At 42.2% G+C, this 13,381-nt stretch overlaps 1 protein-coding gene across 2 annotated transcripts in view; it reads left to right on the top strand.

Moving 5' to 3' along the window:
- DAAM1 (dishevelled associated activator of morphogenesis 1) overlaps positions 1 to 10,186 on the top strand; it is a 185,571-nt gene extending 175,385 nt beyond the window's left edge. Inside the window, exons 23-26 of one of the 2 annotated variants that reach the window (XM_007466041.1) lie at positions 3,299 to 3,430; positions 6,313 to 6,483; positions 7,477 to 7,665; positions 8,649 to 10,186. In XM_007466041.1, coding sequence (XP_007466103.1) covers positions 3,299 to 3,430; positions 6,313 to 6,483; positions 7,477 to 7,665; positions 8,649 to 8,669 — 513 coding nt within the window. In that variant the 3' untranslated portion in view covers positions 8,670 to 10,186. Of the gene's footprint in view, positions 1 to 3,298; positions 3,431 to 6,312; positions 6,484 to 7,476; positions 8,584 to 8,648 lie in introns of those variants that run through there. The other variant, XM_007466040.1, reaches the window with a different exon arrangement.
- The last annotated feature ends 3,195 nt before the right edge of the window (positions 10,187 to 13,381 follow it).

The raw sequence follows: 13,381 nt of genomic DNA, 5'->3' as shown, positions 1-13,381 counted from the left end.
TGTCCCAGAGGTCTCAGACTGTCCTCAATTCTTTTTGTTCTTTTTTGTTTATTCTGCTGTGCAGTATTTATTTCCACTATTTTATCTTCCAGGTCACTTATCCATTCTTTTGCCTCAGTTATTCTGCTATTGATTCCTTCTACAGAATTTTTAATTTCACTTATTGTGTTGTTTATCATTGTTTGTTTCCTCTTTAGTTCTTCCAGGTCCTTGTTAAACGTTTCTTGTATTTTCTCCAATTTGCTTCCAAGATTTTGGATCATCTTTACTATCATACTCTGAATTCTTTTTCAGGTAGACTGACTATTTCCTCTTCATTTGTTTGGTCTGGTGGGTTTTTACCTTGCTCCTTCATCAGCTGCGTGTTTCTCTGTCTTCTCATTTTGCTTAACTTACTGTGTTTGGGGGTCTCCTTTTCGCAGGCTGCAGGTTTGTAGTTCCCGTTGTTTTTGGTGTCTTCCCCCAGTGGCTAAGGTTGATTCAGTGGGTTGTGTAGGCTTCCTGGTGGAGTGGACTAGTGCCTGTGTTCTGGTGGGTGGGGCTGGATCTTTTCTCTCTGGTGGGCATGTCCACATCTGGTGGTGTGTTTTGGGGTGTCTGTGGCCTTATTATGATTTTAGGCAGCCTCTCTGCTAATGGATGGCATTGTGTTCCTGTCTTGCTAGTTGTTTGGCACTGTAGTTGTCCAGCACTGTAGCTTGCTGGTTGTTGAGTGTAGCTGGGTCTTGGCGTTGAGATGGAGACCTCTGGGAGATTTTCGCCATTTGATATTATGTGGAGCTGGGAGGTCTCTTGTGGACCAGTGTCCTGAAGTTGGCTCTCCCACCTCAGAGGCACAGCACTGACTCCTGGATGGAGCACCAAGAGCCTTTCATCCACATGGCTCAGAATAAAAGCGAGAAAAAAGGAAGGAAGCAAGGGGAAGGAGGGAAGGAAGGAAGGAAGAAGATAAAATAAAGTTATTAAAATAAAAAATTATTAAGAAATTTTTAAGCGTTAAAAAAAATATGGACAGACAGAACACACTCACAAAAAGAGAAAAAGGGGTTAAAAATATATATATATATATATCTTTTGCTCCCAAAGTTCACCTCTTCAATTTGGGATGATTCGTTTTCTTATTCAGGTATTCCACAGATGCAGGGTACATCAAGTTGATTGTGGAGATTTAATCTGCTGCTCCTGAGGCTGCTGGGAGAAATTTCCCTTTCTCTTCTTTGTTAGCACAGCTCCCGGCGTTCAGCTTTGGATTTGGCCCTTCCTCTGCGTGTAGGTCGCCTGAGGGAATCTGTTCTTCGCTCAGACAGGACGTGGTTAAAGGAGCCGCTGATTCGGGGGCTCTGGCTCACTCAGGCTGTCGTGGAGGGAGGGGTACGGAGTGCGAGGCGGGCCTGCGGCGGCAGAGGCCAGCGTGACGTTGCACCAGCCTTAGGTGCGCCGTGCGTTCTCCCGGGGAAGTTGTCCCTGATCACGGAACCCTGGCAGTGGTGGGCTGCACAGGCTCCCGGGAGGGGAGGTGTGGAGAGTGACCTGTGCTTGCACACAGGCTTCTTGGTGGCGGCAGCAGCAGCCTGAGCGTCTCATGCGCTGATAGCCGCGGCTCGCGCCTGTCTCTGGAGCTCCTTCAAGCAGCGCTCTTAATCCCCTCTCCTCGCGCACCAGGAAACAAAGAGGCAATAAAAAGTCTCTCGCCTCTTCGGGAGCTCCAGACGTTTTCCCAGACTCACTCCCGGCTAGCCATGGTGCGCTAACCCCCTGCAGGCTGTGTTCACGCCGCCAACCCCAGTCCTCTCCCTGGGATCCGACCTCCGAAGCCCGAGCCTCAGCTCCCAGCCCCAGCCTGCCCCGGCAGGTGAGCAGACAAGCCTCTCGGGCTGGCGAGTGCCGGTCGGCGCCGATCCTCTGTGCGGGAATCTCTCCGCTTTGCCCTCCGCGCCCCTGTGGCTGCGCTCTCCTCCGTGGTCCCGAAGCTTCCCTCTTCTGCCACCCGCAGCCTCTGCCCACGAAGGGGCTTCCTAGTGTGTGGAAACCTTTCCTCCTTCACAGCTCCCACCCACTGGTGCAGGTCCCATCCCTATTCTTTTGCCCCTGTATTTTCTTTTGCCCTACCCAGGTAAGTGGGGAGTTTCTTGCCTTTGGGGAGGTCTTAGGTCTTCTGCCAAGAGTTCAGTGGGTGTTCTGTAGGAGTTGTTCCACGTGTAGATGTATTTCTGATGTATTTGTGGGGAGGAAGGTGATCTCTGCGTCTTACTCTTCCACCATCTTGAAGCTCCCTGCCCTCCTTTTATGAGTGAAGAAGCTAAGGCCCAGGCTACTTGCCATGGATAAGTACCAAATCAGTGGTAGAACTGAATCAGAACTCCTAGCCTGTGACCTCTACTGTCTTGCTTGTTAGAATCTCTGCCAAAGCAGGTATGGAAGAAAACAGAGATCCAGATTAGGTCAGTAGGTACACAGAATAGTTGTCACTGAGACCCTGGAGTCAGGCAGACATGAGTTCAAATTTTGGTTCTATCACTTATCAGCCACTTGGCTTTGAGCAAAGAATTTAATCCCTCTGAACCTCAATTTAGGTGTCTGTACAATTGGGATAATTATGCCTCACTCATAGAGGCTTTGTGGGATGAAATAAGAAAATGCATCTGGCAATGGTTGAAATTATTATTGAAATTGATATGAATAATCTGTGTTCATCACCATGGTAATGGAGAATATGGATGATTAATGAGACACTAATACTCCTACCTGTCTGCTCACAAAATCCAAATGGTATGGATGAGAAGAAAAATGGCATTATGGTGCCAAACGCTGCAGTTGAAATTCTACTGACCTAGATATCACAGTTCAGGAAATAAGTAGACTTGACAGAGATGGAGAGAAGGAAAAAATCAAAAGTACCAGAGATCTGAGCACAGAATATCTACAATCAAATTCTCTTGCTTTCAGTCACACACCCTTTGAATCCAATTTGCTCTCCATTATTTGTTTAACTTAACTTCTGTTAATTTTATCCAAATGCTAATCTCCTTACATTCTAAAGCCAGTATACAAAAATCACACCAATAAAGTACTCAGATGACTGGTTAAATTGCATTTTGCAACTGTGTGTGGGCACATGGGCTTGGCTCTGGCAGGGTTTGTGGAAGGGCAGGAGGAACTGGACTATCATAAAATGTTCTACACTAGTTTTGTTGGGTTTGCCATTCTGACTTATTAAATTTGAGGCATAAGGAAACTGATACAAAGGGGTGTCTGTGTTTGAAGCCTACATTGACATTATCCATTTCCTGTGTTTAAGGAGCTGGAATATCAGAAGTCTCAGCCCTCACGGCCTGGAGATAAGTTTGTGTCTGTTGTCAGCCAGTTCATCACGGTAGCCAGCTTCAGCTTCTCTGACGTTGAAGATCTTCTAGCAGAAGCTAAAGACCTGGTAAATTTCCCCTTGCGCACTGAGTGTTGCTTGACAGAGCTGGTACTTTCAGTATACTTTCATTTCTAGGGCTGTGATCAGTTGAAACACATGCTTTCTATCTAACTGGGCTTTAGGTTAGTAAGACCTTGAAGTGTCTGAATGGTGTAAAACAAGTAAATACTTTGACAGTTTTAAATATTTTGATAGTTTTTCTCTTGATTATTATTATAATTATCTCTGGGAAACAGAAAAGAGTGGATTATGAAAACCAAGGGCAGGATGAAATGTGACATCAAGGTATGACTGAGGCCTTGTGCTTCAGAAACTTGTAAGATGCTCACCTGAGATAGGGACTTAGGAGGGCAGGATATTCCCTCTTTAAATCTCTAGAAGAACTTACTAAATGATAGGCACTTTAATTCAGAGCCTCATTGCAAAAGACTTTTTTTTTTTTGCGGTACGCAGGCCTCTCACTGTTGTGGCCTCTCCCGTTGCGGAGCACAGGCTCCGGACGCGCAAGCTCAGCGGCCACAGCTCACGGGCCCAGCCGCTCCGCGGCACGTGGGATCTTCCCGGACCGGGGCACGAACCCGCGTCCCCTGCATCGGCAGGTGGACTCTCAACCACTGCGCCACCAGGGAACCCCAAAAGGCATATTTTTAATAAGACTTTTTTTAAAAATGAATTTTGCTATTACAAAATCTTGTTTTCCTGTAAGGGAAGAGTTTTCATTGGCGAATACCCAACACCTTAAAATCCCCCTGCCCCATCTCTCTGTCTCTGTCTCTGGTTATTTCCTCTTCCAAAATTCATACACATTCATATACATGTGCACATTCTCTTGTCCCCTTCTCATTGTTAACAAATGTCATTAAGCTGCTATCCAGCCTACTGAGTTCCTCCACACTGCCCATCTCTCAGTTGTGACAACACTCTTTTGCTTTAACTTGAATCTTTCCTTTGAAACTTGAGTAATGAATCTCATTTTTCTGTGGTCCCCTGTTCAGTTATAGATATGGATGATTGTATATTAAGTGTACACACATACTCATTAAAGTGCAGAAGTAGACTGTGTTAAGATACACTAGCTAATCTCAACATTGAAACCCCATCTCCAATGTTACTAAATAAATGCAAGACAAGATATGTTTGAATGACTGCTGTTAGAGGTCCAGCCCCTGGTACCCCTGATTGAAATCAGTGAACTGATGTCAGCAGCCTCCCCTGTGATGGCCCCCACCTCAATCTAGGCAATACAGTACCTACTTCATCACGGGCTCAAACATTTTTCTAAGAATCAACTGAATAGTTAATTTTTGATTTATACACACTCTACTTTTTTTTTTTTTTTTTCAATTTCAGTGTGGGAACTTTAGTCTGGGACTAGTTTTGTTCAGATTTCTAAGACTAAAATATACATGACTTCATCATCACTAGAATTCCTAGATAAAAAGATCATTCTGGATGGCTTTGACATGCCTGAACTTCAATGTTTTAGAACCTCAATTGTAGTCTATCTGTTGCTGTTTTGTTCATACCAGAACTTTTAGAAATTAGCTTATAAAACCATGCAGCAACTGAAGCGCTGCATGTGGTGTATGAAGAATGTCGTATTTTTCCCTAAAGAGCTTAGTTTCTAATAAAATATTTCCAAATAAGTAAAATATTGAGAACTCCTCAATGAAGAGAAAAATGGTAAAAAAAGCATCATTATAAATTTAAAGATATGAAATATATATATAAAACAATTGAAAATTGTCTTATTTAAGATGTTGAAAATGTTGAAAATATTTCCTTTACAGAGATAGGATTGCCAAAATGTCAGGAAAACTTAACAATGTACTAAAGACAAGTAGTGCAAGAAAAATAAAAGCAATTAGACCATGAAGTATTTATACAGTCCTCCCCAACCTAAGAGTTTCAAACTGTGAAGAAAATGAAAGATCTGGAAATTTTGAAGTAGTTGATTAGGCATAGGGAGTAAGAATTTGTTTGACCTTGAAGTTAGAAACACCGTCCGTTGTAGTTTAGATGTACTAGCATTAGATCCTTACAGAAGGAGATATAGTTCTAAAAAACAACTTGACTGGCATTGAACAGTATTTGGACAGTCATAATAATGCTAAGATACTTAAAACCATACTATCTCGAGTTGTGAAGATAACAACCAGAAGAACTAAAAACAGAAATGTTAAAACTAAAAAGACTGGCTGTGCTATTTTGTTAGCCTATATATTTTTTAATTTAATTTTTAAAAATTCGCCCTTAATATTTTGCGTTTTATCTGTTTTTAAAAGATTTGCCTTGAGAGGGGTTCTAAAACAAAGGATTTAGAATAAAATTGTATTCTCAGTTATGAATTTTGGGTTGCCTTAATGATTCCATAATCAGTGAGTGTTTTCTAATTGAGGCCCAGGAAGTACAGTAATACCAATATTATTTATGATTAGTAAAAGCAGCTAAGAAACACTGTATCCTATTTGCTTTTGATACTAACCACATGGCACCATAAATGATACTAAACTACTTCAAAGAAAAGTTAAAAGTACAAGTTTCCTTACCCCTGCTGAGTTTGCTCTTAGTTTTATATCCTGAGTGCTCTGCCCTGTGATATTCTGCTTTCTTGTTTTTACTACTGTTTAGTTAACAAAGAGTCATAGGATGTAATCATAGATGTTAAGCTGAAATGAGGTGGACAAGGATAAATGGTTTCACAAGTCGTGGAGTATTACATTTTTTTCCTTTATAAGCAATTGATAGACATGTTCAGCAGCCGAAGATAAATCCGGCGAGTTACATTTGACTCAATTTGACCTTTAGCCCCTTGAGAGAGATTGATATTTATGTGATCACGGTGTTCTCTTGGAAGACTGAACTTCTTAAAACCTTCTTTTTTCCAGTTTACTAAAGCAGTGAAACACTTTGGGGAAGAGGCTGGCAAAATACAGCCAGATGAGTTCTTTGGCATTTTTGATCAGTTTCTTCAGGCTGTGTCAGAAGCCAAACAAGAGAATGAAAACATGAGAAAGAAGAAGGAGGAGGAAGAGCGCCGAGCTCGAATGGAGGCTCAGGTAAGTGGGTGGCCAGTTCCACCCCCAGAAAGTTCTGTTGCTGCATCTCCTTGGTTTTTAGGAAGTGCTCTGCCATGCTGGCAAGAAGGAGGGCGTCAATGTCCTATCTAGAAGGCTGCTGGGAGTTTCAATTGGTAGAAAGTTTCTCTTGGGCAATGTGGCAGTCTATATCCAAAGCCTAAAAAAAATATCCCCTTCCTTTGATCTGCAGTTCCACTTCTTAGAAATCATTCTAAAGAAATAGTCATACATGTGCACAAAGAGAGCAGCAGTCTTTATGATAAGCCCTAACCTGGAACAACCTACACGTTTACTGACTGGGCATTAGTTCTAAATGATGTAATAGCTACATAGTGGACTGTTTACGCAGTCCTTAAAAGTCATGTCTTTAAAGAATATTTAATGATGTGAGAAAGCTTAGATAACAATGGTTATCTCTTGATAAACAAAAGGGGAAAAATTATCCTGAATTCTTTAAGGATATCTAAATTTTCTATAATGTGTGTGTTATTAGTTGGCTCTTAATAATAGTAACTCTTGCATAGCAGGTTCCAGGCATCCACAGTAGATACAGGCTTAGCCCTTGATGTCAGGAATGTGGCCTAATGAGCATTTGCTTTAGTGTCTCTATACCATCAAAGAAACCAATATTTGGGGTCTATTTAATAGTGATAACTTTCTTATTCCATCATAGAAATATGAGTAGCCTTAATTGCTCTCTTTTTAACTAGAATATCATGGGGTTTACCCAGATTCTAGACGGCAAGAGTCTGATCACAAAGTGGTGATCAGTGTTTTCATTGTTCCTTGCTTCTCTGATGAGCCCTCATGTCCCAGTCATCCTCTCTCATGACATCCAAGGGGGCTGGCAGCTATCAACAAATGTGGCTCAGTGGACTGAAGCACCATCATGGTCCACAGAATTCATCTCCACTCAATACAAAACACAATATTATTTTGACACTTCTCTAAGAGATCACTTTCCATTTGCAGCTCAAGGAACAACGTGAAAGGGAACGGAAAATGAGGAAAGCGAAAGAGAACAGTGAAGAAGGCGGAGAGTTTGATGACCTGGTTTCCGCTTTGCGCTCAGGAGAAGTGTTTGACAAAGACCTTTCTAAACTGAAACGGAATCGCAAGCGCATTACCAACCAGATGACGGACAGCAGCCGGGAGAGACCGGTCACAAAACTTAATTTCTAATTTCCCTTGAATACTTTTTTAGAAAGCTCATTAGCGGCCCTTTGAAGTGACTGACTAGAACTTTTCATTACACTGCCTTGCAATCCAAACAGTGGCAATTTCTCCTTTCATCTGCGAGTGAATGCGTGAATGTGTGTGTATGTACATGTATGTGTGTGTATATATGAAGAAATGTATATAGAAATCTGAGAGTTGTCTGGAGACCTATATGTTTGGTTAAAAAAAAAATATGTTTATGTATGTGCTCAGAACCCATTTGTGTATATGCATTCATATTGAGTGTGGCTCATCTTCTTCCCCTGGACACCATGACTGTTCAGAAGCACAATACTATCTCCTCAAAGAGATACAGAGACATTCCCTAGAGTAAAAAGAAAAAAGAAAAAAAATAAAGCTTGAGAAATATTTTATGGTTTCCAAGCTTGATATACTTTGAAATTATTTTCACTGGTGAAACTGGTGTTGGAAAAATATAGATTTAAAATGGTTTTTGATAGTTGACAGTATGATGCTGGTGCATCGCATCAGTAGCTGATAGGACCAGCTTAGAATTTCTGACATTGATGTGGGGATGCAGTCTGTAAATGTTTATTGAGAACATCTGGCACACAATCTGAATTATGTAGAATGTCAATCAGAGTTCTTTTATATGTTGTTTAAAACTTGGACATCAATTTTTTCCCCCCTAATTTCATCGAGTTCTCTGCCAAGCACTCTTGATGATTTCTTTACATTGCTTTTGGAAAGAACACTATCTAAATGCAATCCATGCTCTTGTTAAAGAACAAAATTACCATAATGTGCTCGTTTTCCTAACAATATAGACCTATAAACTTTAAAAATAAAATTTCCCACCCAAGACTTACAAGGAGGAATTCTCTGAAAGGATAAAAATTATTTTAAAAAAAATTTTATGGGGTGCATTTTTTTTTTTTTTCTTTTTGGTATTTTCTGTTTTGTAGGACAAGCTGCATCTTCTGTAAATATAGGTCTGGACTAAAGGACATTTAGTGAATGCACAAAATGTCAACACCACCAACAGAGATGCCAAGAGCTATTTATCTCTAAGTATGTTTGATGTGATTTGCTGTTTATATGTTGTCATTTTAAATTGTGTGTCAGTAACGCTACCTGTAAAATTTCAGTCCAAAAGATAAAGCTCTCAGGGAGAAATGAATAAAAACAATGAACATTAGAAAATAAAATATAGATGCTTACCATTAACCTACCAACTCTTAATATCCTTAAATTATATGATATATAAAGAGGACTGTTACTTTTTTTTTTTGCTTTGCTTTATTTATTAGTAGTGGGGGAGGGGAGCTAAGGTTCTCTGTTTTCTTTCCATCGATCCTGTTGTGGTTGGGTTTCCTGTGGAGAGAGTAGTTTGTCCTATTGCACTAGAACATTATTTACTCACTAAATTGAGTTTTTCTGTCAATTAACGAATATTTATTGAAACACCTACTATGTGCCAGGCATAGTAGGGCTACAGTGGTAAGCAAGACAGAGCCCCTGCCCCCAAGGAGCTTATGCTCTAATGGGGACAGTTAAGGGGCAAACAGAATACTGATGCGTGCGCTGTACAGGAATTGTGCTATTTAAAAATAATTTGTATAAACTATAATGCCTAGCGCAGATGGCAAGGTCTCTGCGCTACATGAAAGCTGTGAAATAGCGCTCTAAGAGTTGGCAAGAGCCGTGGTTTTACGTTTTTCCCCCCTCACTGCAAACTTAGCAACTTTCTACACATTATGTGGATGACTCTAGCAAATAAAACAGTCACAAATACACAGCAGACGTCGCACTCCCCCAGCTCCTATGTACCAAGGTCTGCGAGTACACCACATTAAAGGTGCAGATGAGATTTTGCTCAAAAAAGCTTGGAGGTGAGAAGGAGTGGGATGTGCTATGTCTGTTCCTTAACTAAAGTGCCTCTATGTATATTCTTTTCTATTTAGAGCAGGAGAAATTTGATCTGGCTCAAGTTTGGAACTGTCTTTTGAAAATGGCTTTGTTTTACAGTTTAAGGAATGGACAAGTGGAGGGAGAGTCACATAAAGGAGCAAGTTTGTGTAGCATGTTCCTCTCGCCCTTTTTCATCATCCTCATTTTGATATGGCCATCCTGGTAGGCCTTCTTTGCCATTTCCATTTTTCGTTTCTTTCCCCGAAAGCTGTGTGCAGGTAATTCCATGTGCCATTGTTGAAAAAAAAACCTACTTTTTAGATTGGTGCTGGTGTAAGTAGCCACTTTTTCCTCTCTTGGGTGTGTATTTTAAAAGTTTTTTGTTTGTTTGTTTGTTTAAATTAATGCCAAAAAGAAAAAGCATTATAATTTGTAAACTTAATTGTATGTCTTGTATCTTATTAGCTTAGTAGTTGGAACCACTTAGTCTTTAGGCGCGAGACTGTTGTTATAGTACCAAGAAAAAATGTTGTGTTATGAGACTGTAAATTTTTTTTAAATAGCAACATGCAATAAAGAGATGAATTCATTAGGTGTTATGTATATGCTTTCTATGAGTTATTAAAACAGCATTATCAAACTTCTTTGCACTTTCCGCCATTAAATTGAAATATTTCAAGTTGTTTACTAAATTAGAAATGATACATTTTTTAAACCTGTACATACTGGGCCTAGAGAAGTATAGTTTTCTGCTATGGCAGTGTTCAGGATGTCCACAGACTACCATATACTACCTCCTTCTGTAACATGTTTTTGGTATAACTCTGTATGTGTTGAACAGTTTCATGGTGGAGCTACTGGTGAAATTATTCAACTGGGGATATAGAAAAGGGTTTCTAATCTCTACAATCAAAATCTTTTTCACTTTGAAGCATTGCTTTTTAAAAATTTAATTTATGATATAGGTCAATATGGGAAGCATCACCGTATGGAAGAAGGAGTGCATATTCTGTTCTCTGAAAATTGGGACTCTCTCTCAGCCCCACATCACTTCGGTTTCCTGGCCATCCTCTACCCAATTCGAAGTCAAGCTGAAAACAAATTATCCTAGTGGTTGCTAGAGAATCCAAGCACTTCTGATCTTGAGAGTGGACTCATAATGTTCTTATAATTGCTAACATCTTGGTTTTTTCTACCTAGTCCCTGGATACTGCACAGTATCCAAAGACTACTTTGTTCTTTTACACTGGCATCCAGACAGGAGAGATCCTGCTGCATGGTCAGCAAATTTTATATTCCTCCCTACAATCATGGGGACCTACATACAGAACCATCTAGACCCTCAGCAGCCCTTGGTGTATAGATAGAAACAGGGAAAAACCTGAAACTTGCAGATCATTATGCTTATTTCTATGTCCTCAGTTTTCCCCAGAAAATCATCACTGGGGAAAATGTGCTTCTGTCGGGCGGTGAAGCTGTTCAAACCCTCCAGGATTCTGCCCCTTTCCTATACTTAACACGGATTGGCCAGGCAAAAGGATAATCTTTAATAAACTAGTTTGGATACAATTCTTTAAAAGGTCAAGTTCTGAAAGGGGGGAATTTTCTGTGACCTTTTATTTAAATAACAAACACCACCTATTCCCTAATCATATAGAAAACCTAAGTTAAGACCCCCCCAAGGTTTGGAGGAGCTTCAAGATGGCAGAAGACTAAGACTTGGAGATCACCTAACTCCCCAGAAATACATCAGAAATACATCTATATGTGGAACAACCCCTAAAGAACAACTACTGAATGCCGGCAGAAGACCTCAGACCTCCCAAAAGGCAAGAAATTCCCCGCATACCTGGGTAGGGCAAAAGAAAAAAGGCAAAACAGAGACAAGGATAGGGACGGGACCTGCACCAGTGGGAGGGAGCTATGAAGGAGGAAAGGTTTCCACACACTAGGAAGCCCCTTTGTAGGCGGAGACTGTGGGTGGCGGAGGGGGGAGCTTTGGAGCCACGGAGGAGAGCGCAGCCACCGGGGTGCGGGGGGCAAAGCGGAGAGGTTCCCGCACAGAGGATCGGTGCCGACCGGCACTCGCCAGCCCGAGAGGCTTGTCTGCTCACCTGCCGGGGCAGGCGGGGGCTGGGAGCTGAGGCTCGGGCTTCAGAGGTCGGATATCAGGGAGAGGACTGGAGTTGGCGGCGTGAACACAGCCTGAAGGGGGCTAGTGCACCACGGCTAGCCGGGAGTGAGTCTGGGAAAATGTCTGGAGCTGCCAAAGAGGCAATAGACTTTTTATTGCCTCTTGGTTTCCTGGTGTGCGAGGAGAGAGGATTAAGAGCACTGCTTAAAGGAGCTCCAGAGACGGGCGCGAGCCGCGGCTATCAGCACGGACCCCAGAGACGGGCATGAGACGCTAAGGCTGCTGCTGCAGCCACCAAGAAGCCTGTGTGCGAGCACAGGTCACTCTCCACACCTCCCCTCCCGGGAGCCTGTGCAGCCCGCCACTGCCAGGGTCCCGTGATCAGGGACAACTTCCCCGGGAGAACGCACGGCGCACCTAAGGCTGGTGCAACGTTATGCTGGCCTCTGCTGCCGCAGGCTCTCCTCGCACTCTGTACCCCTCCCTCCCCGCCGGCCTGACTGAGCCAGAGCCCCCGCATCAGCGGCTTCTTTAACCCCGTCCTGTCTGAGCGAAGAACAGACGCCCTCCGGTGACCTACACACAGAGGCGGGGCCAAAAACAAAGCTGAACCCCAGGAGCTGTGCGAACAAAGAAGAGAAGGAAATTTCTCCCAGCAGCCTCAGGAGCAGCAGATTAAATCTCCACAATCAACTTGATGTACCCTGCATCTGTGGAATACCTGAATAAGAAAACGAATCATCCCAAATTGAAGAGGTGGACTTTGGGAGCAAAAGTTTTTTTTTTTTTTGCCCTTTTTTTCTTTTTCTGACTGTGTTCTGTCCATCTGTATTTTTTTTAACGTTTTAAAATTTATTTCTTAATACTTATTTTTTATTTTAATAACTTTATTTTCTTTTCTCTCCTTCCTTCCCTCCTTCCCCTTCCTTCCTTCCCTTTTTCTCGCTTTAATTCTGAGCCATGTGAATGAAAGACTTGTGGTGCTCCAGCCAGGAGTCAGTGCTGTGCCTCTGAGGTGGGAGAGCCAACGTCAGGATACTGGTCCACAGAGACCTCCCAGCTCCATGTAATATCAAGTGGCGAAAATCTCCCAGAGGTCTCCTCTCAACGCCCAAGACCCAGCTACACCCCTCCCTCCCCGCCGGCCTGACTGAGCCAGAGCCCCCGCATCAGCGGCTTCTTTAACCCCGTCCTGTCTGAGCGAAGAACAGACGCCCTCCGGTGACCTACACACAGAGGCGGGGCCAAAAACAAAGCTGAACCCCAGGAGCTGTGCGAACAAAGAAGAGAAGGAAATTTCTCCCAGCAGCCTCAGGAGCAGCAGATTAAATCTCCACAATCAACTTGATGTACCCTGCATCTGTGGAATACCTGAATAAGAAAACGAATCATCCCAAATTGAAGAGGTGGACTTTGGGAGCAAAAGTTTTTTTTTTTTTTGCCCTTTTTTTCTTTTTCTGACTGTGTTCTGTCCATCTGTATTTTTTTTAACGTTTTAAAATTTATTTCTTAATACTTATTTTTTATTTTAATAACTTTATTTTCTTTTCTCTCCTTCCTTCCCTCCTTCCCCTTCCTTCCTTCCCTTTTTCTCGCTTTAATTCTGAGCCATGTGAATGAAAGACTTGTGGTGCTCCAGCCAGGAGTCAGTGC

The sequence above is a fragment of the Lipotes vexillifer genome, unplaced genomic scaffold, assembly GCF_000442215.2.
Source record: "Lipotes vexillifer unplaced genomic scaffold, Lipotes_vexillifer_v1.1 scaffold25, whole genome shotgun sequence".
NCBI classification, from domain to species: Eukaryota; Metazoa; Chordata; class Mammalia; order Artiodactyla; family Lipotidae; genus Lipotes; species Lipotes vexillifer.
Note: the sequence above shows the minus strand (reverse complement) of the source record. Positions and strands in the feature narration are given on the sequence as shown.